Source organism: Sarcophilus harrisii, chromosome 1, assembly GCF_902635505.1.
Source record: "Sarcophilus harrisii chromosome 1, mSarHar1.11, whole genome shotgun sequence".
NCBI classification, from domain to species: domain Eukaryota; kingdom Metazoa; phylum Chordata; class Mammalia; order Dasyuromorphia; family Dasyuridae; genus Sarcophilus; species Sarcophilus harrisii.
This window is the reverse complement of record NC_045426.1, coordinates 211,790,919-211,817,748: the sequence shown is the minus strand read 5'-3', so window position 1 is coordinate 211,817,748 and position 26,830 is coordinate 211,790,919. Positions and strand designations below refer to the sequence as shown.

At 34.9% G+C, this 26,830-nt stretch overlaps 1 protein-coding gene across 6 annotated transcripts in view; it reads left to right on the top strand.

Moving 5' to 3' along the window:
* The window catches only part of FOCAD (focadhesin), a 352,199-nt gene that overhangs the window by 144,136 nt on the left and 181,233 nt on the right, over positions 1-26,830 (top strand). For all 6 annotated transcript variants that reach the window (XM_031969053.1, XM_031969044.1, XM_031969047.1 and 3 more), the window contains 3 exons: positions 19,922-20,026; positions 20,878-20,979; positions 23,834-23,964. In XM_031969053.1, coding sequence (XP_031824913.1) covers positions 19,922-20,026; positions 20,878-20,979; positions 23,834-23,964 — 338 coding nt within the window. The remainder of the gene's footprint in view (positions 1-19,921; positions 20,027-20,877; positions 20,980-23,833; positions 23,965-26,830) is intronic.

Genomic DNA, 26,830 nt, shown 5'->3' with positions numbered 1-26,830 from the left:
CAGGATGATTATTCTAAATCAAAGGTTCTTTACCTAGTGGTCTGAGAATTGTGGTTAGATTTCAGTGGATGTGTGAAGTTGGATGAGGAAAAAATACATCTTTATTTTACTAATGTTTGATTTCCTTTGAAATTCTGCATATTTTATTTTACATATATTTACCAGAATGCCACTGGGATCCAAGACACACAAAAAAGATTAAGAACTCCTAAACATTCTTTATCTTCACACTAATTCATCAACTGATTTCTCTTTTGCATGGTTCCTTCACTTCATTCATTCTTTCATTCATTTGTTGATTCATTCTAACTTTTTTTTGTGAGGTTTAAATTGTGAGCCTACTGATTTTGTTGATAATTTCTTTTCTAATATAGACCATAGAAAAGATGAAATATCAAAGTAACAACTTTGAATTCCCCTAGTGCAAGGAGGAAAAAAAAATAGAACTTTAATATCTTACATCTGGTCCTTAATATAGTTCCTCCTTCCCCTCTGAAATAGAAAACCAGTTTGTAACACATAGAGTTTTAAGTGACGACAGTAACTAAATAATTCCTCAAAATGGGGCCGCTGCTCTCCCTGGAATCTGCAGTTGGCAGATGTTTTTGAAAGGTCTTATAGAGTATTAATTTAAAACAGATATCTGTGAACCCTTTTGGCAGGAATAGGTGCCTTGGGAATTTGGAACAATTCCCTTTTCCATTGCTTTTACATGTCTTTGCTTTAGGTCTTCATTGAGATTAAAACAAAACAAAACAAATTTGCTTTTGTGGCCATGAAAATGGGAAAATATATAAAGATGTCAATTGCTTTGAATTCCATGGAAATAATTGACATATGTTGTTTGTGTAATCATGAAATTGTATACCTATGTTTGTTATCACTGTTTGTGGGTTAAATGTACTCAAGCGCTTTGTTGTTCATTTTTACTTATTATAAATTCATGTTGTCATTTTCTTCAAATCTAAGTCATTTGGTGACAGTATTATGATTTTTTAATATGTACATTACCAGACCAATTCTTCTAAATAAGTAATATTCTTTGATTATTGAACCAGATTTAGATGTGATCTAAACTTAGATGTTAGTAACAATAGAATAGTTTAATTTACCTTGAGAAAACAACATTCAGTAACTCAAAAAATTTAGGCAATCATTTAAAAAGGTAAACCAGTGATGTTGAAGAAAGTGCTAGTCCTGACTTGATTAAAATGCTATTAGTGACAATGAGAAAAGATGACAAAAACAAAAATGGCATACTTTTTGTGATAACAGAAAAAAAGCCATGCTTGATGAAAGAATATTATTATTTCAAGAATGAATGAATGAATGGCTTCGGAGACTAGACTATGTTATCATTCTAGTTATAAGCCTCTGAGCTAGTCGGAGAAAGAATCTTGGCTTTTTAAAAGCTATAGAAACATTATATTTGTAAACAGACAAATTTGATTTTATGGAAAAAATTCTAAAAGAAATCTGCATTCCAAAAACACCTATGTTATAGTATTATGCTCTTTGTCTCTGCTCCTCCTATTGGCTTTCCCTTCCCCCCCCAAAAAAATATTCCTTCAAAAACAACAACATCCCACTCCCCTCTCCCCCCCCTTAAAGAGCTCAAAATGAAAACAGAAGACAGTTCTGTTTGCTGGGAGAGACTGCCATCTCCTCTGGTGTGGCAGGATCGGGGACTTCTCTTAAGACTTCCAACCCGCCAGAGAGGATACCTTTGTCCACTTTCCGACTGGCTTGTGTCTGTCTGTCTGGGTACCAGTTGTCTGTCCCTGGTTCCTGCATGCCATTGATTCTCTCTTGTCTATGTCCAGTCCTTTTGAGTGCTGTCCCTGTTCCCCTCATCTTAGTTCTTACCGGGCCCCCATGTGCAGGTTCTTCCTCCTATACTTCTTGATTCTGGCCCTTTGTGTCCTTGAACTGTGGACCAGCCCCCTTCCTTTCTTGCATCCTCCATTCCTTTTCCAAGTTCACTAGCAAATTTACATTATTTAAAAACCACTTTATGTAGCGGGAAAACAAGAATTGTCTGTGTTTCCATTTCTGAGGTAGTCATTCTTGAAACTATTTACTGAGTACCAGTATGATATATGTCCACAAAGTAATGGTTTCTTTTAGGAATAACTTAATATCTTATGGCAATTGGAAATCAAAATCAAGCAGAAAAATTATTAAAATCACTATGGAGATATGGCTAGAATAAAAAAAATGCTGGAGCAGCTAGGTAGAGCACTGGCCCTGGAGTCAGGAGGATTTAAGTTTAGATCCCTTAATCCTACTAGCTGTGTAAGTCACAAGTCATTTAACCCCAATTACCTCACCAAAAAAAAGTAATTCATTCCAAATCAATATTTACTCAGTAGAACAAAGCATATCAGAACATTGTGTGTTATACCTCCTTCCAACTTTACTCATAGTTGTGTTCCCTTATGTTTCCCTGATGAGGTTATGTCAAGTTCAAGATTTTCTTAGGCTTAATGTACTTAAGCTCCACTAGTCAACCAGTAGAAACAGATAATTTATAATAAAGGCATTTAATGAGATGCTATTAAAAGAACTGTTGTAATCAAATATTTCCCTGAAAAACCCCAAGTGCACTCTATTACAACCACAACTCTTTATGAAGTAAAATTCAGCAAAAGTGTAGACGGAGGCAAGCTTCTCTCCCAGCACAATAACATTTATTAACAGGGGCACTATCTGATAATAAAGAAGTCAGTGGCTCAATTTCTAGCCAAAGACCCAGAATTGAAGATGCATTTTCATAAGCTTGGAATAAAGAATAGAAGAGAAATTGTATCATTGGTTATGGGATTGGCAGCCTCATGGAGGTGAGGGATTATGATTGGTTATAGTAAGATAAAGGGTTTATACAAAGGTGGGCCCCAGACCACGCCTTTCGGTCTTAAAGGTATGCTTTGTGAATTTGTGAGGTCTTGAGGTCATTGATAGTGGACTAGAGCAGCAGATTTACAGTATCTGGGAATGAGATAATACTTAAAAATAAAAAATTGCAGTGATATAGCTAAGATGGCTCAAGGTCATATTATCAACCCTAAAGGAAAACACAAGAGATATGGAATTTCTCAGTTGTCAAGAGTTATGAGAGATAAGAAGCTTCCTTGGCACAAAGTGATTTGCAAGTGGTGCTGAGATAACAAATTACCCAAGAATTAAAGTATTTCATGAGAATATTGAATTTCTAAAACTTAGCTCAGAGTTTTTCTTTAATTATCAGTGTTTGTGTTAGAAAAGTTAACTCAGGTTAGAGGAGATGAACTACACAGAGATTATAAAAAGGCTTGGGTTTTTAAATCATCAAATATGGAATAGAGTTACACAATAGAATTAATTTCAGTGAAGTATAATATAAAATGCAGGATCAATAATTTATTTTTCACATTTCTTGCCATTTTCTCTGGCTGTCCTCTTGAAATATTCTTGCTTCTCTTCTCTGCTTCCTGACCTCCCTGGCTTCCTTTAAATTCCAACAAAATTCCCATTTCGCTGAAGCTTTTCCCAATCTCTCTTAGTTTTTTCTTTGTTCCTTGTTTCCTGTTTACCCGATTATATCTTGTTTATAGATTTTTGTTTACATATTATCTCCCTCTTTAAATTGTGAACTCCTCAAGGGAAAGGAATTTTGCTTTTTTTTTTTTTTTTTTTTTTTTTTAATATCCCCAAGCACATAGTATAGTGCCTGTCATATAGTCAGTACTTGAGAAAGGCTCATTAATTTGATTGTTTGATTGATTTATTATTGATTAATCCACTAAAAAATTTAATTCACAGATCTGTATTGATCTGTTTCCCATAGATTATTTTTTTTAATATATTGGTTCTCTTCAACCTCCCTTCCCCCTTCTCCTTCATACATATATATACATACTTATATTCATACTCGCCAGAGGAAGACTATAGTCAGCAAGCTCTAGTCTGCTTTTATTATATATCTTTGGAATCTTCTGATCTCTCAGAGAAAGGAACTGGGGAAGGGGGTGCGGGGAGGGGACAGGGGGAAGGAATGAAGAAGTACTTACTGTTGATGTGGTTTGAACAACAAAATGATGATGAAGATACTAGACAATGGCAGGTTCCAAAAGTTGGGGTTTGGTCATGTGAAGAATTCACAATGAATATTCTCTTTGGCAAAAGGTAGATTTATTTGGGGAAGAGGTTACAGACAAAATGAAAGGGTACAATAAATACTGTGAACTGTAAATATGAAATAGAGAGCATATGAAAGAGAAGTTACTCAGTGGAACTCAAATTCCCCAGTAGAAAGGGAGCACCCCATGAGGTTGGAGCATGCCCTTAGCTGGCAGATTAAATCCCTTTAGGATTTTAGTTGTTAGGATTTAGCATGTTAGTTAGGTGTAAGGAGGAGCAGAGTAGAGTTAGGGGAAATATCATGTGGCATGGGAGAAAGGTAAGGAGAAAGACATCACAAGGCAGCATGCTGTGGTGAACTGATCCAAAGGAGAGCAGTGGCCATGGGATGGCCTATTAAGTAGATTTTATAGGGAAAATTTAATCTCAGGGCCATGACTGGGATTTTTGATAGAGCATTGCATGGTGAGACTCTTGGGAGGGTAAGTCTCAGGGGTTTGACTTACTTGGATTTTAGACTGGATCACCTCCCCAGAGGGTGGGACTGTGTAGCTAAACTGATTTCTATCAGTGCCTTCTCCCTCTCTAAGACATTTTTTTATCAGTTTCTCTGCTCACCACACCTAATATTGAGGACCTCATCAATATTACACGTACAATCTTCTTTTCAATCATCCTTGAATCTCCCTCTCCCTTTCCTCTTCCCCTCTGGTTCTTTCCTCTTATCTCTCCTTCCTCCTCTTCCCTCTTTTCTTTTCTTTTCCTCCTCTTTTTTTCCTTTTCTCTCTTCCCTTCCTTCTTTCTGTTCTAACTTTCTTATGTCCTCTGAGTTATGAGAAGATTTCAGACTGTCATTCTGCTATTTTTTAAGAGTTCTATGTTCTTCACAAATTGGGGAAGAAGTGGCAATTTTGGTGGAAAAACAAAGAATAAATTTTGTTTTAGACATGTTGAATTTGAAATGCCTTAGGGATATTTAGTTCCACATATTTAAAAGAAAGTAAATGATGTGGGATTGGAATTCAGGAAAGAAAATAGGGCTGAATATAAAGATCGGGAAATCATATGTATAGATATAATTGAGCCCATGGGAACTGATGAAATTGTCAAAATAATTAGTATAGAATGAAAAGAGAAGAAAGCTCAGTTTTGAGGAATATCGATGATTAATAAATATGACCTAGATGATAATCCACCAGACGGGGTTAAGATGGAGTGGTTAGTGGTTAGGAGGAGAATCAAGAGTAGGAAAAAATTCCAGGAAAAAGATAGTAATCAATAGCATCAAAGAATCAAGGAAAAAAAACACTGGATTTGATCATTAAGGAATCATTAGTAATATCCTGGTCACTTGGAGAGAGTGGTTTAATTGATTTTCTTCCTAACCATATAACAAGAGCATCTCAGTCTCTTTGCTGAGTCATCATCCATGTCATGACCACCATGACCATGTCATGTACATATACCTCAAGGCAGCTCTAAGTTCTCTTTTTTCTCTCAAATTCTTTCTTATCTCCTCCCCTCAGTTTAATTATCATTTCTATGCTAATGATTACAGCTATATATCTAGTCTCAGTAATTCTCACAAATTTCTGTTGCTTGGACATTGTAACCTGGCTGTCCATTACACATCTCAAATTCAACATGTCAAAAACAAAACCCATTATCTTTTCCTCAAAACTGATCTGTCTTCCATACTTCCCACTTTCTGCCTTATTATTCCACTCTTTAAAGTTAGTAACTCTGGCACTATTGATAATTTCCTACTCTCCTTCACCCCTGTTATTCAATCAGTTATCAACTTTTCCTCTCTTTGTGGCCACAAGATGTCTTGCATCTGACTCTGTTTTATTTTTGTAATGGCCCTTTAATTGTTCTTCTTGCCTAATCTCTACAGGTCACCAGTCCATTCTCTGCATTGTTGCCAAAATACGAAAATCTTCATTGAAGATCTCTTACCTAGTTGATAAACTATTGTGGCTCCCTATTGTCTCTAGGATTGATCATAAACTCCTCTGGCTTTTGTCATCCTTTATAACTTCATAATAATCTTTCCAGTCTGTCTTTCTAGCCTCGTTATTCATTATTACTCTTTGTGAATTTTACAATCCAACTAAATTGGCCTTCTAACTATTCCTTAAGTATAGCACTCTTTACTTTAAAGCTATCCCTTTGTGATGTTTACTTATCCCCCCATTTACTGTATTCCATTTTTGCCTTCACTTCTCTAATTTCCTTCCAAACACTTCTCAATAATCTTCTCCTAAATTATGCCTTGCTATATATTCACCCAGTGGTTAGTATCATTAATTACTTTATATGTTATTTTTATTATTCAAATGTATTTATTTTTATATTTTAATTCTGTCTGTGCTTGGTGGCTCAATGGAAAGAGTGATAGGTCTAGAGGTCAAATTCAGCTGTGTTCATTTACTAGCTGTGTGATACTGGGAATGTCATTTAACCCTGTTAGCTTCAGTTTCCTTATGTATGAAATGATCTGGAGCTAGAAATCAAAATGGCAAATGATTATAGTATTTTTGCCAAAGTAAATCCCAAATGTCATCCCAGAAAGTTAGACATGAGTGAAATGGCTAACAAAAACAATAATCATATAACTATATATATATATATATATATATATATATATATGTATATCTTGAGAGGCAGAATAATTTCATTTATTGCCTTTGTATTTCTAGCAACTAATTTAGGGCCTGGCACATAGTAGGCACTTAATAAATATTTACTGTTGATTGATTGGTTGATGGTAAATTTTAAAGAGACAACAGTTTTCCACATAGACATTAAGTACTCTGCCATTCTCACTATACTAAGATCTGTTTTTATATATTTGCTGTGTGAGTAAACTCTTGGAAGTATGGAAACAAATCAAAGATTTTGCCATGATAAAGGCATTATGTTCATGAAATCACCTTTGAGTAGCTTGTTCAAAAATTAGAAAATTGATTCCAAGTTCTTTTTTTGATGCATTTAGCTCATTGTCCTATATATTTTTTTCTTGCCTAAGTTCACAGATTAATTTTGATTGTTATATGCTCTGAATACTTTCTGTAATATATACAAATACATAATTTGTTTCTATTTGGAATGGTTATTTGTGTTTTCAAACTTGGACAATAAATATATGATGTCTTCTGTTCTTAAAAAAAGTAGAGAATGAAATATTTATATAGAATGATTGAGATATATATGTATATGTATAGATACATACATATATGCATATTGATAGATACATTTTTTTACATCTAATGATAAGCTACTAATGGGAGGGAGGGAATAAAAAAAAGAAATTTGCTTGATAACTATATATTTAAAAGAAATGCAATTTGTTCACAACAAATGTTATGTACAAAAACATTTCATGTGCAAACATCCTTTTTTATTATGTTATGTTAATGAAATCCTTGTTTTATTCTATAAATAAAAAAAAGCCATCTAAGGAGAAGCTGATCAAGTGTCTTGCTAGTAATTAGTATACTACTCTGCAGCATTTGAACCAATATTTAAATCTGTCACTTTCTACTTTTGCAGTGAGGACAGAGCTTCAGAACCCCTGCTGAAGAACCTTTTTTTAATGTTGCTTGATCCAAATCAACTCTCATTGTGTTAGTCTTCCTGTGATCATATACAAGACCAAAACTTTTTTTATTCTTTTCCCTCTCTACTTCCTGCCCCCCTTTTTGGTGTTTTTTCTCTGTATTACCCCCTGATACTCCTGTTTTTTCTTTCTTTAATATTTTCTTCTTTTTTCTTTCATATTTGATTTTGTTTGAATATTTCTTCTTGATTTTTAGAACCACCGATTTTTGTTTAATCCAGTCTAATCATCAGTTTCTTACTTAGGGGGCATAGTTTCTGTCCCCATTCTATGCTGTTACTCTTTTTTCCTCTCTGGAGCTCTTTTACATGTGGTCCTGATGGAGCTTTCCTTGGTTCTTAATCTTTGACTTCCATTTTCTTTATCCTCTCTATCTTATGAGCACTTAGAAGCTTGGCAATTTCACAGGGATCTGTATTCAGGGGTAGTGTACTGTGGAGTTTTACTGTCCTTTGGGTATCCTATTTTGAGTCCTGCTGACTCTTGGCCCCACTTCTTTAGCTGAGAGTAGTCGGAATAATAAGGATTTTTGACTCCTCTGGAGCTTCTTCATCAGAGTACTCTGGGCTTTTTGCCCAACATGATAATTGCTTAAAGTTTCTTGTGCCCCTGGAGAATCTCTTGTCCATGAACTGGGAAGCTTGCCACATTTTTACCAGTGCTTCCTTTTTCTGACAGAACTCTTTTCCCAGTACCCGCAGGTGTCTTGCTCTCTTTTTGACAAAACAGAGCTACAGTTTTCCTTTGGATTTTTAATTATTATTTGGTCTGAAGTTTGTTTTAGATTTTTTGGGTGGGAGTACATGTGGAAAAACTAGGCTCTTCTACAACCATTCATGAAGTCAGTCAGTTGGTAAACATTTATTAAGCACCTACTATATGCCAGACATAGTGCTAAGTGCTGGCCATCTTAACCTTACTAGGCTGGGCTCTTGAATCCATAGAACAATTACCGTGTTTTACTTCTAAAAAAATGTATTACATATTGAGGGCTCAGCAAATGTCTTTTTGCAATAATGATATTTGATCATGAGTCCTTTGAGTAGTCAGCAGCCAGTTTCCTTTTTTTTTTTTCCCATCACCTTCCTGAATTGATTATTTCCCTAGCCTATCCCTACTCCCTCCCCCGCCCCCTCCACTCCCCACAAAAAAGAATTTGGTATGACTTGGCTGCTGAAGTTTAAGATGTATGGATCTTAAATCACAGTGGTATCAGAATCTTATGGATCTGATTGAATTCAAGCATGTCTACTGTCCCTTTTGTTGAAAAGAAGAGATTCTTGAAATAATTTTATCTTACAATTCAGAGTTTGTTCAAGAATGTTTAATACTAACCAGTGTTACTCTGTCCTAGGTTTAAGAGAAAGAAGTCTTTTTTAGGAAGGGTATATGAGATTACAACAGACTTTCTATGCCTGAAAGAGTACTCTGAAGCCCCAAAGGCCATGTGAATTCTTTGGTATTTTACTCTATTGATGGAAATCTTGGCAGGGTTCAGAAGTGGGAGAAGAGTCAGGTTTCTTACTGTAATTTATATGGATAGAGTGGTTGGGATTCCCAAAGAATCTGAGTTGTGGTTTAAGGCTCAAGATGTTAAGAATCATCCAGTAGAGTCCTATAGCTTCAATGTAGCACAGGACTTTGGGAACATTTAAATTAGCTAATCTAATCGGCACAGAAGGTAGTTGTCACAGCAGAGAGACATATTTGGAAATGGGTGGCTTTTAGTTTTTGAGGGTATTATGTAGCATATCATTGTTTCATTAATTAGCAGTATAGTACATAGAATCAGATTTTGAATCTGACTTTATGCATCTACTAGTTTTGTGTTTTAATCTAAGAAAGACTTTTAGCCAATTTCTTCATCTGTGAATTGAGCATGATGATAGCTGAAGCATCAACTTCTCTGGGTTGTTGTGAGGGTCAAATGTAAATAAATCACTTTGCAAATTTTAAAGTGCTTTATACATGTTATCAGATTATAGTATCATAGTTTGGAAACTGAAAGACATCGTGACCATCTTGTCCAGTTCTCTTGTCTTATGGATAAGGAAACTGGGGCCTTAGTGTCTTGCCCAGGGTACCCCAGGTCCTAAACTCAGAGAATTGCGACCCAGAACTAGAAAGCTATTGTTTTGCTTATTTTATTAACTGTTTTCCCATTGTTACTTTTGTTATTCTTAACCAGAGATACTGTTGCTAGATCAGCGTATACCATTTCACACCTTTTGCATTGTTTTCCTTTCTCAAATAGTCTGAGTTCTTCTTGTCTTCTATTTAGTAGTGTATATTTCAACACCAGGAAAAACCTTTCTAGCCAGATAGTAGATAGTCTTTATAATTAATGGGGCATTGTTGAAATGTTGTGAGGCAGAAAACTAATCGCAATAACCAGTTTGGTCTATTTTATCCCTCTTCATTTTTCCCCCCTCCAGACACTAATGGGATTTCATTTAAACCATTTGGGAGTGTATGCAATATACCTGTCTCTGTTGTCTAGCAGAGAGTGATCGTGGCTCACAAACATAAGATGATCCTTACCCAGTTCTTAGTTATCTTTTTTGATTTAAGGGACATGGAAATCCCAAGCAGCAACATTCCAGAAGAAAGTCATTGGAATTATTTTATTTTTTTAAAGATGAAGAAAATGTACATGTACTTGCGTACATTTATTAGTTTGGTTTAAATCAAACTTGCTCAAGAGGCAGTGATGCATGCTCTTTAATCAAACGAATTGTCTCGTGCAAAAACTGTTATTACATTGTATGTGAAACCAAGCAGGGGACTGGAGATGTGGTGTGTGTGTGTGTGAGAGAGAGATAGAGAGAGACAGAGAGAGAGACTGACAATTAAATCATCTTACTGAGAGATCACTTATGAGTAGCAATAGAAGATGTATTACCATTACTAGAGGCTCTGGAGATCATTCACCCCTTTTATAGTCTTTCAACTGCTGAACTGAAATATTCTAGTGCTATTGACATCCTTCTGGAAAATCCCTCTTAACTTTTCATTCTTTGCTATTTTTCATTGTGGAAAGAACAAGGAAGAGAAAAAAATGCAGATAATTGTTTGCATTGTTCTCTTCAGATAGAAGTCAAGTTAGGAAAAATCCATCACATTTGATTTGGTTTGATGAAAACTGCCTTGAAATGTTTCTCATGACACCATCTTTATCTGCCTCTATTTAGTACTATTGCCGGCTGGGGTGTTTTGTTGTAGTATATTCTCTTGGGAGAATGTTGATGGTGTGTTTATTACTGCCTTTTTTTTTTTTTTGGTTAAGACACCAGGGTATTAGGTCAGTCCTGATCTTAAACACTTTTATGTTGTGAAATGAAAACTATTCTTTATAATTTTTGCTTGTATCTTTTAAGCGTATTTGGGTTTAAGTTAGGGGGATTATTAAATGTTTTATATCTAACAGAATGCAAGCTTTCCACAGAGTACATACTTAAAGGAATCTTTACAGAGGTGAATGAATTGGTATTGATTTGAGGTGAAGCTCTGTAACATGGTTATTAAATTGGGAACCGAATTTCCTTGCCAACAGATTACTTTCATTATAAACTGCAAACCTATTTGACTCAGTCTATTAGTTCTCTTGTGTCTATCTCTTTAGTATGAGTCTCTTCTGTTACTTCTCCCCCTATTTCTCCCTACCCCATTTTTTTTTTTTTTTTGATTGGAGGAAGGGAGAAAACAGTCCTTGTATGACAACTAATTTTGAAAAAAAAATTCTGGAAGGATTTTAATCCTATTTGTGGGTTTCTTTTTTGATAAAAACAGATTTTTTTCTTATTGTCTTTTTATTCCAACATGCTTATGTGTCTCTACCTTCTTCAACTCCTCTCCTCCCGATATTTTATTATATATACCTGAAAAGACACAAAACAGAAATGTGAATAGGCATATAAATCCTGCTGGGTTTGTCAGGGGCTGCTTTTGTTACAGGTAAACAGTTTGATATATGTGTTAAAATTTATTTACTGAAGTAGGTCTTGAGAGGAAAAAGAATAGAGCAATGATAGTAATTGTTGTTTAATAATACCTAGATTCTTGAGCTCCATTTAGAAATACAAATAATTTTATAAAATGAGTGCAAGAAGCCCTTTGTCAGGTTGCTAATGAGAGGCTTGACCTAGCTGCTGCTGCTGCATCTTTGGGGATAAGGAGAGATGCAAAATGCACTGTTGCTAGGCAACTCACTTGGCTGCCTTCTGAGCTGGTTCCTATGTGCTAAGAGCTAATGAATCTTCATGTCTGCTTTTTGAAACTGTTCAAAAGCCAATGTAAGATTTACCCAAACATTTAGCATTTATAAGTACCTGGACCAATCTTGCCATTATTTGCCCATCAAATTAGGCTGTATTGAGCATTGGTTTATTCTGTAAAGTGAGCCAGGATTGAAAGCATAATAAAGTTCTCAATAATGAGCAGCAAGAAGTATATTTTAGCTGCTCTCTGTTGTACAAATGAAACAATTTTTTTTATAAAGCTTTAGTTTAAATATTTATGCCTTTCAGCATGAATAACTAGTCACCGCCTTCCTCTCCAGGCATATCTCAATTGAACCATGTGTGTGCCATGTTCTGCTAAAGGAAATCTATTTTGAGGGCTGGAGAAATATACGTCCTTAAAGGAGCTTAACTCTTTGACCTGAATTCTTTCCCTTTTGCCTGGAAGTGGTCGGCCTCCATGGTTGAATATCATAAGTCAAACAGAAGAATATATTCCTGCATTGTGTGACTATGATTCTGATTAGGGGTGACATTGAATACCAAAACTAGACTGAAAGCTGAATTGGACTCATTGCGATGAGGGACCCATATATGTTGTATTTTTAATTTTGCTCTCGACTCCAATATTACTGAAAACAAGTTAGCTGTTATTTGAGGCATGGATATTAGTACCAATTTTCTGATATCATGGTATTCTGTAACCGAAAATGACTGGTAAAAATTTTTTAAGGATTTTACTAATTTAGCATCCTGGAGGATGGGGCTGTTAGTTTTGTGTTATCAATCTTTCACACATAATAGATGCTCTTTAAATATTTGTTGTTTTTAAACCTTTTCATGGGTAATATAGTGAATTCCTTTATTGTTCTATTTCTAGTTCAGCAGGTAATAATAAAAGAACAAACCATTATACTTGGGTTTTTATGTTTGACTCTAAATGTAAAAGTTACAAAGTAGTTTCCAATTTGAATTAAGAGGAAGTTTGCTTATTTGGTATTTCCTATAATAATAAAATCATAGAGAGGGAGCTAACAAAAAGAGAATTGTAGAAATTTTGGAGATTATCATGCCCAGTTCCTCTGTAAAATTACTGAGAATTGTAAAGATTGTTTCAGTACTTCCTTATCTTTAGGAAAGCATAAAGCTTAGAGGATGAGACCTGGAGGATAGGTTAGAGATTGTGTAGAAAAGTCCCCTAATTTTGTGGAGAATATTATGGCCCAAAGAAAATAAATGATATGCTTGATTACTTGCAGAACTGGGACTGGACATCAAGTCACTTAACTTCTGGTCCAAGTTTCATTCTCTTGAATGACGTGTGAACTCACGGCTAGAGCTAGGTATGGCATAAACATCTTGTTAATCAACTTATGTGGTCAGAAATTATTCCACAATGATATTTTTGACTGCTCAGTAGAGACTTATCCACCCAGGAAAAACCAATTTAATGAAGGATGCATATTTTCCACATTATCATATGTATTCAGATTCATTGTCCATTGTAATAGTTTGTTAGTACATGTGTCTTGGACAGACACTGCACGTAGTCACTGAGTTAGACCCAGAATTTAATGGGAGGAGTAGGAGAGTGAACTAGATTCCATTTGGGAAATTATGCATCACTTTTAATGAGCTCAAGCTGTTTCCTATATCCAAAGCCTACCACATATCTTTTAATACTGATAGTCTCCTGTTGATGCCATATGGCTGCCATTCAATGAACAACACAGTCCCTTTTGTATTATTTATTCCAGTAATATGTCTTTGGTAGTGTCTTTTATTCTACTTATTTCACATAAATCATCCTTGGTAATATGTTGATACTACTTTGCTTGTTTCTACTGCTTTAGTATATTACCAGTGGCACACAAATGCATGAAATAAGTGGCATAAAAATATCATCAAAGAAATTTATATCTTATATACATTCATATTTATTAGTAAGTAAAATATTTATTATAGCACTTTTGTAGTAAAAATTGGGGGAAAATAGGTGCCCATAATTTGAAGAATGGTTGAATAGATGAATAAAATGAATATTTTTACTCTATAATAAATGATAAAAGAGATGGTTTCAGAGAATCCTAGGGAAAATTGTGTGAACTGATTCAGTGAAGAGAACAAAACTAGAAAACAGTTTTTCCCTTGATTCCAGCATTATAAAGGAAAATAACTTTTAAAAGCTTATGAATGCTAATCAATGTAGTAACTAATTGTGACTTAGGTTTAAGACTGGAACACTCATAGAACATCTGACAGATAATAAAGATTTAGTTTGCCACAGCAGGCGGGGAGAAGATATTTGGCAAGGATATACAATTGATCTATTTGAGTGCAGCTTTCTTGTTTTTGCGTTTTTCAAGAGACTACTACTTACTGTCTACTATTATCTAGTACTTCTTTTTCCTTCTCTTTCTTCTCTTTCTACTCCTCTTCCCTACTATTACTACTACTACTGCTGCTGCTGCTGCTGCTACTATTACTACTACTACTACTACTACTATGATACTATCATCTATTGGCCAGAAGACTGAAAGAAAAGTAAATTTTTAGGGCCATGATTTTTTTTTTTTAACTTTAGGGCTTACTTCAAGCACCCATTTGTCTTTGAGGTAATTAAGTCTTGAGAATTATTTAATTGGAGAATTTTAGTTGCCTTAGTAATTAGCGAGGCACTTTAAAGCCAGGGAGAGCTACATTTAAGTCCCACATACTTCTGTGTGAACCTGGGAAAATCAGATCACCTCTTAGTGCTCTAAACAACTCTAAGATCTTTTAACACTATGAATTGTAGAGAAGGACCTGACCTGAAATTGTAAAGGAAGTTGCCTTGGACTAATGTTTCTTTTGTCCAGGAAATTATTGATTTGGTCCCTGTGCCTTAAGAAAAAAGTGGCATTGTGTGTGCATTAGGATATTGCTCTAACCCAGGAATCTTATTGAAATAGCTTCTTTTTACCAGATCAGACGGGTAGGATTTAAGCGTTCTGTTGTCAAGCATAGTCTTACACAATTTTAGATTTGAGACATCTTAGAAATTCTTGTGGAAGTAGCACAAAAAATTTGGAGTGGGTAGACTTGGATTCGAATTCATTCCCAAAAACTTAATATTTTTGTGATCATGGACAAGCTTTTAGGTGGAATTGTAGATTTTTACAAGCATGGTAGCAATTAGACTGTCTGTAGTCACTTTAAAACCTACCCTCCAAGTTGTTATATTTGCAGAACAAATCCCTCATGATGACTGAGCTTATCTCCAGAGAAAAGTGGAGAAAATACTACATCCGCCTTCCCTCTTTACTAGTGTTGGGGGAATACTGGTGTGAAATATTACATTTATACACAATTAGTGTGATTGATTTTGCCGAACTTCTTTCTTTTTTAAATATTTGTTCTGAGAGATGAATTGCTAGGAAAGGGAGCAAAAAGGGATGTTTTCAGAAACACATGTGATACAAAACCCAAATATATCAAAATAAGAAAAAAAATCCCTTACTCTTCACCCTTTCCTTTCTCCTCCCTCCTCCTTTCTCCTATTTTCATAAATTATTCCACTCTTTTGAAAACTATACACAGAAAATATTCCAATTATTTAGTTCTTTTGGATAGTTTCATGCTTGCTTATTATGTGGTCAGGTATCATTGCCTACTATATACCAAATACCTTGTTAAGTACTTGGGATAATTGAGATTTTACTCTATTTCAAAATAATATATAACATCAGAAGTTGAAGAATGCCTTTTGGAAATTTGCTTTGATATTTCTTATCAACTCAATGAGTGTCTTTGTGTTAATAGAGTTGTCTGACCAGGTTTGTTTATTGCTCTTTTAATGAGGCATTTTTTATTGTCATTTTTATTGTCACTTAATGAGTACCAAATTAATCTGTGATTGTGTGTGTATGTGTGTGTGTGTGTTTGTCTTTCTTTGGTTTTAGTATGTTAGCTTCATTACTGAAAGGGACATAATGATCATAAAATCCAAACCTCTCATTTTTCTCATAAGAAAACTGACCCTAACAATTGCACAGCTTAGTATAAGCAGCACAAATTTGAATCCTGTGCCTTTTTCTAATTGTGCTATGTGGCCTTATTCCACAATAAACATTTACCAAGTAGCTAACTGACTCGTTAACTATTTAGCTAACATCTGTTAGTTGGGTTTCATTCAAAGGGCACATGGCCATTTAAAAAAAAATAGCTGGATTAAAAAAAATTACTTAAATCACTGATTGGTTTGGAAGAAACCAATAGTTTTTAGTGTTGTATCCCCCCCCCCAAAAAAAAATGTATTTTGCTAGAGTTGAGTACCCTTGTTAGCCATTTGTTACTTTGCAGGTTTTTTTTTTTTTTTCTGGGCATGCTATGTCCACCCTATCTATCCCCTGATACTTTTACTCTCAGAACATTTCTTCTAGATTAAGTATAAAAAGTTTTTATGGGAACATGTTAGAGAAATGTGTTTTTGGAAAGAAATATATTATCATATATCCTGCTGCTAGTCCCTGCACATGCTAGTGTAGGACAGATGATACTTTCTCCTTTCCATTTTTCCATAGCCTTTTCACGGGTCTTTTCACCACAACACATGTTCTCCTCCTTTCTTGCTGAAGCTGTAACCTATCTGTTCTTTAGGGAAGCATTCATTATTATTGTTCTGTAAAAAGGCTTGGAGAGACTTATATGAACTGATGCTAAGTGAAACAGGTAGAACCAGGAGATCATTGTACACGGCAACAACAAGATTATATGACGATCAGTTCTGATGGACGTGGCTCTCTTCAACAATGAGATGGTTTAAACTAGTTTTAGTTGTTTAGTAATGAAGAAAATCAGTTACACCCAGAGAGAGAACTGTGGGAAATGAGTGTGGACCACAACATAGCATTTCCACTCTATTATTGTTTGCTTGCATTTTTCTTTCTACCCCTGATTTTTCTTGTGCAGAAAAATAACTGTACAAATATGTATACATATATAGGATGTAACATATGCTTTAACATATTTAACATGTATTGGACTACCTGTCATCTAGGGGAGGGAGTGGGAGGAAGGAGGGGAAAAGTTGGAACACAAGGTTTTGCAAGGGTCAGTGTTGAAAAATTACCCATGCATATGTTTTGTAAATAAAAAAATTAAATAAAAGAAAGCATTCATATATTAAAAATATTCATGTCATTTTTTTCTGTTTACTAAGTTTCTTACCTTAATAGTGAAGGAAATTGTGGATCTGGGAATGTTTTTCCTTTTAAAAAATTTAAAAAAAATTAATTTTTTTACATAAGGAAAAAAAAATAGTGTTTTCTTGATTCTTCTTTCTGTACTCTGTCATTTAATACAAATCTCTTTTCTCTGAAAAGAGATACATATTCATCACTTCTTTTGAAATAATCATATTTCATTAAATTCCTTTCCTGTAATCTTCACAGTGGTCTTGCAATAAGTAGGCATCTACTTTGTTTCTAGTTTTTTTCTATGAGAGTCCCACCATTAATTTCTAAAATATAGAGTTAAAATGTAAAAATATATTTAATGAACCTTGTATCATTTGACATTTTTGAGGGACTTAGTAGAAGGATCAATGATTTGAGAAGTTAGGAATACCGTTATTTGTGTTCAGTCAGACTGGGATTGCTTGTTTCAGATCTTATCATATCTTTGTATACTAATGATTTTTGTTCATAATTTTAATAACCTGATTCATACAACTTTGAAATCTAATATACTTAGCACATTAAAATTTCTTTTCTATTCCCTTATTTTTTCATGCCTTCTGATCACTGAAGTGCTGGAATCTTCTTAGAGACAGCAGCTTGCTGTGTCTTAGGATATTCTTGTCTCCCATTCTCCTAGTACTTCAGTTTTGCAACCTCAGGCATCTCTCTCCCTCACTCCTTCTCCTCCCTGTTACTTGGTAATCACCTATGATTTCTTCCCCTTCCACATCTTTCAGATCTTAAATCCAATCCAACTTTTCTTATCCCAATACAATATAAGTTCTTTGAGAGTAGAAATTGTCTCTGTCTCCCCACAATCTCTTTGTATATGTACATATGACGTGCACACACACACACACACACACACATTTTTTCCCCATCTCCAGCAGCCCCTTCCCAATTTTCCTAACCCTCAGGAAAACCAACATAATTTAGCCAAAAGGAGGGAACCCCCAGCCATATTCTTAGATGAACACATTAAGGATGATATCTATTGTCCCACTTTCCAAATTATAATTAAAACATTTGCTTAAAGGCCACAAGTCAGAATATATTGTTTTGTAAGATACCAGTAAATTTCCTAAACTTCCTTTCTGAATTAAGAGTCTGTCCAAGTGCCTTGGTAAAAACTGTTTCCAGAAGGGATAATTCATCGAGACACAGGGGAAGGCAATCTAGGTAACCTTTGTTTTTAATTAAAATGGGGATTGAGGAGTCAACACAAAGTATTTGTCTCCCTTCAATTGCTGAAAGTGAAGGTGGTCGAAGTTCTATTCCAATAATCACCCCACCGGATGTGAAAAACATAAATCCTTCCTAAATTTATACCTTCTAAGAATGTAACCATTAAATTCATGACATCAGACTCTTCTATGATGTATCCTCATCATTAAGAAATGCTTACCGAATGAATGTTCAATGTTTAGTATTCTATTTGGCCCTTAGGAAGGAATGAATCAAATACTTGATGTGCTTTCCAGGAGTATGGATTTCTAAGACAGACAAACATAGAGAGGAATAACAAGTAGGCAAAAATATACCTGTCCTGTGCAACACTTGGAAAATAGAGTATCTATAAAAATATCCCAAACATGTTATTTGATTACTTTCCTTCTGCTTTACTTTTCTTATGTCTAAGTGTCATCATGTGTTCAGGGAGGAAAAGAGCAGCTTAATAATTTTTTTTTTCCCTGAACAGCTGTCTTACTGAGTGAACCACACAATTTAATACTTTGTTATATGCTATCTCACCTTCTAATTAATAGGCCTATGGGATATTACAGTGGGAAGATATCTATACGTATCATTCAGTTCAATCCTTAAATTTTATGGAGAGGGGCATCTGTCTGGAATGTACTTTTTCTCTATCTCTGCTATTCTCTTTCTTTAAGATATATCTTAGATATCATATTCTCCATGAAGCTTTTAATTTGTATGTAACTCCTGTGTGTTAATAAGTAAAATATATATTGGTGTATTTATTCCCTATATTTGGGCTAGATACTTGTTAATATTTTTATGTATTTGTCCCTCCATTAGAATGTAAGCTCATCATGAGAAGGAATTGTATTATTCTTTGGATTTGTATGCCAGGGGTTTAGGATGGTGCTTGGTACACAGTAGTCCCTTATTGATTGATTGATTATGCTAGTTATTCAGTCATTTCCTATTCTTTGTGATGCTTTTTGGGATTTTCTTGGCAAAGATACTGGCAGGGTTTGCCATTTCCTTCTCCCATGTGTCTTACAGATGGAAGCTGAGGTAAACAATATTAAGTGACTTTTTCAGGATCACATAGTTAGAAAGGGTCTGAGGTCAGATTTGAACTCAGGAAAATGAGTCTTTCAGACTTTAGGCTCACTCTCTAGATAATGAGCCTCCAAGGTGCCCATTTCATATATATATTGGTTCCATAATAAGATTGTAAGTTTTTTTGTATTAATCTTTTTTTTATTACTCTGGATTATTATTAGGCAGATAAGTGCTCAGTAAATGCTTTTAAGCTGTGAGAGAAAAAGCTAGAGGAGGAAAGGAGTTACGAGACAATCATTAGCCATTATTTAATTGTGCTGTTCTTTTACTTGCCAACACTGATATAAAAACTATATATAGAAATATATTATTTAATTTCTCTCTTGGCAATTCATTGGGTAATTGTGACATTTGTACTCTTTTTACATAGGTAAGTAGCATAGTTAAAATACCCTTTATATGTATTCTAGGTACCAAATCTAGTCCCTGTCTTGATGTTCAAGCTTGGAAGACCACTGGAACCTCTTTCATATATTGATATTTTATATACTCTACCTACTTTGGGTGTACATAAGGTTAGTATATTAACAAAATTAATTACCTTTTCTAAAAAATCCTTCTCTGTTTTGGAAAAAATTTTTTATAAAGAAAACAACATTTTGAAAGCCATTTTGTATCATGAACAAATCTTATAAATTCTTCAGATTACAAAAGCATCCTCTTTCTAGAAAACAGCAGGGTAGTAGAGTGAACAGAGCACTTGGAGGCAGGAAGAGCTAGTCCATTCCCTGCCTTATATGAGCAGACTCCTTTTCTACCTTTGTGAAGTGAGGGAGTTGGCCTTGATGGCCTCCAGAATTCCATTCAGATCTATATCTTTAGTCCTGTGACTGTACAGATGACTAATGGTTCCTGGAAATTAGACATGAAAAGTAGCGCAGATCTTGTAGTTCAGCCCTTTCATTTTATTGACCGAGACACAGAATATGTAGTTAAGTGACACGAACAAGGCTTCTCAGCTGCCAGATTTTAAAACTCAAAGATAGTGGAGTACTTTGCCATTTCTTTCTCCAGTGAATTAAGGCAAACACAGGCCAAGTGACACTGTTAGGTTCACACACCTGTTAATTGTCTGAGGCTGAATTTGATCTCAGTTCTTTCTCATTCCAGGCCCAGTGCTCTGTCCACTAAGTTAATAAATATATTTCCATAACATTATAACACCAAAATATATATAAAACATATACCAAACCTGTATTATAATTATATTGTGATTTCATAATAATAAAACAATAACATCTTGCATTCTAGAAGTGTATAATATTTGTAAAATACTTTGTAAACCTTAAAGACCTGTATTATTTAGTGGTTACTTTAAAGTTATCAATCTGGGAAGAGTACCTCAAACTCCTGCTGTATTTTCCAGGTTTGTGTTGCTCAAATTCTACGAGTAATCCAGGTTCTGGGAAATACCCCCCAACTCAGAGCTGTCACTTTACGCTTAATGACGTCTTTGTGGGAGAAACAGGTGAGTCCTAGATAAACTAGAGTGAAAACCTTTTGTCTGAAATGGAATGTTTTGTTGCTGTACATTTGTTAGAATCCTTACAAGGTGTTAAGTCATTAGAATTGATAGAAACAATGATTATGTTCACTCCTTTGAGAGTTCACACATTAGCTCACTCATTAGTTCACAAGTCTGGGAGATTCACAAAGTTACACCTCCCATAATCCCACTCTCGGAGGAGGAATCAACCTTTGAGTTTACACCTCTAAAAGAGCACTGAGTCAGTGGAGTCAGGGAGTTGGGGAGATTGAAAAGCCAGAGACTGCAGTCGGGCAAAATGAAGGATTTGGAAGAGGAGAGGCTAAAGTTGGCAGAGGCAGAGGCAAAGGACTTGCAACAAGAACTCTCGGAATCAAGGAAAGGTTACTGGGCTATTTTGGAAAAGACAATAAAAGATTGGATTTTAACTCCTGGCTGCATTTGGGGTGATTATTACTTGGAATTGAAACTAAGGCTGCCTCCAGAAGCTCCCCGAGAAACCTGCACCCAGAGAACGATCATATTATACAAAAGAAGAGAATACCACATACATTATTATTCATCCTAAGTTAAAAAAATGTATTAAACTGTCTTGATTATGTCAGACACTGTCCTAGACATTGGGAATATGGAGACAAAAGCATAATGGATTCTGCTCTCAGAATTTTGTCATGTTCTGGCAAAGGAACCTTAGAAAAATCTGTTAGTTAGGACAAAACCCAGGACAGAACAGAGTCCTAAACACCCAAAGAAGAGAGAGTATCCAGGAGGAGAGAGTAATTAGGCCATTAAGGTCAAGGAGGGTGAACTCTACAAAAATGACCATCAATTGGGCAGTTAAATAGAGCAATGAGATCAGAATCTTACAAGGGATTGAGAAGCGAGTGGGAGGAGCTGATGTGGAGACAATGAGCATGTAACTTTTTCTAGGAGTTTGAAAAAGGAAAGAAAATTCAGACAACTGGAGGAGATGATGGAGATGTTTGATGTTTTTAAGAATGGAGGAAACATAGACATGTGCTTTGGTAGCATGGAAGAAGGTTGATAAGAGAATTGGAATATTAAAAAGAAAAGGGATGATTGCAAGTAGGATGCTGGAGAAGACAGGTTGAGTTGTCCTCAGATGTACAAGAAGAGTGATTGATCTTGGTGGGGAAGGAGAGTTACCCTGTCAGAAGTTAGAGTGAAGGAAAGGAGGAAGAAAGAGACAGATGGACAGACAGAGAAGAGAGACAACCAGAGACAGGCAGATGGACAGAGACAGAGACAGCCAGCCAGAGAGACAGCCAGAGACAGGTAGACGGACAGAGACAGAGAGAGACAGCTAGTCAGAGAGGCAGTCAGACAGAGACAGAGTCAGAGAGAGAACAAAAGAAAGATGGAGTTTTATAATGAGAGAAAACCATCTTCTGGCAGAGGGTCTTAATTTTCTTTGTTGTGAGGGAAGGTCGTCAGCTGAGCATAGTGTTTGAAGCTTGAGGAAAACAGAGACTTGGAATAATCTTTGTGAAAGATGGAATTCAGAATCAGTATTGTTCAGTTCTTTCACTTGGGGTTTTCTTGGCAAACATAGTGGAGTAATTTGCCATTTTCTCTCCAGCTCATTTTATAAATGAGAAAACTAAAGCAAACAGGTTTAAGTCACTTGACCAAGATCACTCAGGTAGTTAGTGTCCAAAGCTGCATTTGAACCAAGGTCTTCATCTCTCTTGGCTAGACTCTATCCATTGTGCCACCTGGTTGTCCTGGAGAATCAGTGAGGGAGAAGCAAAAATTCTTGCCTTTTTATAATATGGACTCAATTGGGGTTGGATAATGTTTGTATAGAGTGGACCCAGCCATGGGGCTTATCTGACTTTTTTCTACCTCTGTACACTTGCATGAGTAGAAACTTGGGGACAGTGCGAATAATTGAGAGTTGTGTGGCAAGGCCTGAATATTGATAGGTTAAGGGTTAAAATTTGCGAGATTAATGAACCATGTGTAGTTGAAGTGTTAACCATGGCATCCATATTGGGAGAGAATATAAGTGGATTCAGAGCGTCCATAATTGCCTCAGAAGGTACTGAGGAATAACTAGACTAAAAATAACTGAAGAGTGACAAAGTTTAAGAAAGGGTAAAATATAAGGAGAGAGTTACGTTTAGCTAGAAGAATATGTGAGATTTTGATCATAGAAATGGAATACTTTTGGGAGATCACTAGATTTAGAGTGTGACCATTCCAAGAAACTGAGGTGAAGAATAGATTGTGGTTATGGGAGTTAAGTAGTCTGAGGCACTTTTGAGGTTGGAGTATTTGTGGGAACATCAGTATAGTTGTTAAAGTTCACTGGTATAAATGTAGAAATGGGGAAAAATAGGATAGGAAGTCAGGTACTCAGTTCCTTGGGAAGTAGAGGAAAATGCCCTAGGGACTAGGATATCAAGATTCTTTGACCTAGACTGGGTAGTTAAATTTGAATGAATGAATGTCAAAGCAGAAGCAACTATTAAATTATGGAGCCAAGTAAGTGACAATAATGGACAAAGAGTAGTCCAAATTCCCATTCATGACCAGATTGATGGGGGTTAGTTGTAACTGGATGCAGTGTTCTTTGAGGGAATCATGATTCTTGGATGGCTGCTGGAAAAGGAATAATTGTAAAGGATTCTTAATGAAAGACTACTATTTAAGGAATAGGAAGTGATCATAGGATAGCTTTCTCCTCAGTTGATTAGAAGAAATATAATTTCAAATGTAAGTAATTGCTAATTTCAGAAAGCATTTTTGGGCAGTATAATTATTACAATCTGATTTGGAAAATTACTCTTCTAATAAATTTAATTCTTCCTAGGATCGTGTTTACCCTGAATTGCAGAGATTCATGGCATTGTCGGATGTGCCATCTTTGTCTGTGGGCAAAGAAATCCAGTGGGAAAAACTGATTGCTAAAGCAGCCTGTATCAGGGATATATGTAAACAAAGGTAATATCTAGTATCTATACAAATGTGTATACTTATGGAAACATAAACAGTTTGAATGTTAGGGTTCTTGGTAGTAGGAATCCTAGAATCATGAAATCTTAAAGAGTTGAAGAGGACAAAGATCATTTAGTACAAAGTTCTTATCCTGCTTTTTATGAAAATTTTTTTTAACATTTTGTGAATTATATTTTAATATAATTGGTTTCCTTTGAAATTTTATATTTTTCATTTTATGCATTTAAAAAGTTATTCTTAGAAGGGATCCATTAGCATTATCTAACTTTTAAAGGAGTATAAGAACCCTTCATTTAATACAACATAAGTTTAAGCCATTCCTGGGCTACATCTATCAAGTGGTCATCCAGTTTGTGTTGAAAGACTTTCAAGGAATGGGGGTAGCCCACTATTTTCTGAGATACTCAATTCTACTCTTGGGCCTAATTTTTAGGATGCTTAGCCTTATGTTGTTCTTAAATTTGCCTTCTATTTCAATATTTCCCTATTTCAAGAAGCATAAATTTCATATGTCTTCTCCATGAAAACTGTTCTAGAGCTTAAAGAAAACTATCACAAGTCTCTTAAATCTCATTTATAGATGGAATATAATCTATATATTCTGTCACATGCATTATTATTATTATGTAGCAGATTCTCTATAATACAATTTCTGACTTCTTTTAAATGGTCCTATTATATAGCAAGGTCTTGAGATTCCTCACTTTTCTGGTTACCTTGGTCTGGACACTGTTCAGTTTATTAATATCCTTCCTAAAATATGGCACCAAGAACTGAGTGTAATACTATTCCAAGTGTGGTTTGACCACAGGGATTATCACCTTCCCAGTCCTGGAAGTGAGACCTCCCTTAGTGCAGCCAAAGATCACATTAGCTTTTTTCACTTAGCTATCACTGTTGAGTCATTAAGCTTATATTACTCAAACCTCTTTTCCCCTACAACCCTAGATATTTTTCAGGTGAATTGCTGTCTAGCCATTCCTTTCCCAGTCTGTCCTACTTAAATTAGATTTTTTTTTTCCAGCTTAACTATTAAGAATTTACATTTATTCTTCTTAAATTTCCTCTTCCTATTTCAGCTTGGCATTTCAAAGCAAGATCTTTTGTCATTCCAACTCTGCCCTCAATTTATTAGTTAACTCTTTAGGCGGTGGCATCTGTATATTGGATAAACATGTATTCATAGTGATTAATTAAAATAAAGAAATTAAATTAAAAGAAGTGTGTTAGAGTGACTAAGGAGCTGACCTTGTAGTCGGGATGACCTGGTCTCCAGTCCTGTCCCTGTCACATCCTGACTGTGACCATTGGCAAATTACTTCTCAGTGTCTCAGGTAACTTTTCAAGAGAAATAATTTTCTCAAAACAGTTGCTGATCTCTGTAGGTTAAAGGAATTTCCTTTTTGGGGAGAGCTCTACTTTAATGACTTGACAGGCTTTAGCCCCACCCTCTTTCAGTCTTTCTGTTCTTCAGAGCCAAAAACAATAACATAAACTAATCTACTAATATTTATCTAGTATTTTACCTTTTGCATTGTACTATATGTACATTATTTCATTTAATCCTTTTAACAAATCCTGACAATGTAGGTATCACAGATACTACCTCCATTTTGCAAAAAAAAAAAAAGAAACAAAAAAATTTTTAAAACTCAAGTTAAATGGCTTGCCTATAGTCACACAACTAATACATTCAAAGTTTGATTTGAATGGATATCTCTCTTTACTGCAAGTCTAGCTTTCTTCCCAAAATAGCATGAAACTTCTGTTCATCTATGTTCTAAGCAATACACAACCAAACAAAGATATCAAGATATTCATCTTCTTTCAGAGTAGTAAAACCATTAATGACAGCATTTAAACCATTTAATGACCCATTTAACCAATTCCAAATTCCTATTATCTTTTTTCTTATTATCTTACCTACATTTTATCATCTTGTTTAGAAAAATGACACTTTGTCTAAAGCTTTTCTAAAATTTGTTTGATAAAATTTCTAGCATTCCCTCAACAATGCAATTGTATTTTTTTTTTTTTTTTTTTTTTAGAGCTTCTGGCATGATTCATTATGAAACCATAACAACTTTTTGATCATTGCTTCTTCTAAATGCTCATTAACTATACTCCTTCTAAAATGAGCTCTAGAATTTTGCCAGAAATCTGTCAAGCTAAGTGACCATAATTTGCTGACGTGATTCTTTTCACTTTTGAAAATTTGGGACATTTGTCTTTCCTTAATCCTATTATTTATCAGCTTTGATCTTTTAAATAGAGATGACGGTGAATTTGCAATTACATATATCAACATGTTTGACACTATTTTGGTGGTATCTGAGGAGGAATTATTTTTAGATACCTGCAAGAAATTCTCAAGAGATTACTTTGACTTTGTCAAATTGAATCTGACCTTTATTTCTGTAGTTAGGTATAAGATCCAGTTTAAAAAAAGTGTGTGTGTGTGTGTGTGTGTGTGTGTGTGTGTGTGTGTGTGTGTGTTTAAAACTCTTGAATACAAACTCTGGATAAACCTTTGCATACAAGTGTTTGCAGAGCAGAAAATGTATAACATGATCATCCTTATTTTTCTTCTAAATTAAGAGCCTGTAAACTGAAGTACTAGACTGTAGTCACAAATTATTTTACTCTACCTTAATATCTTATTACTTAATTATCTATAATTATAGGAATTTTTTAAGAGAAGGAATTATGGCTGATAACTAAAAAGAAAATAACCTGAGATTGTTACTGATATTCTTTGCTTTTAAAAACTAGACATGCGGAAATCAGGAAGATGACTGCTTTTCTCCATAACTAAATAAAGTAGGAGCAGTTGACGTTCCTTTCCCCTTCC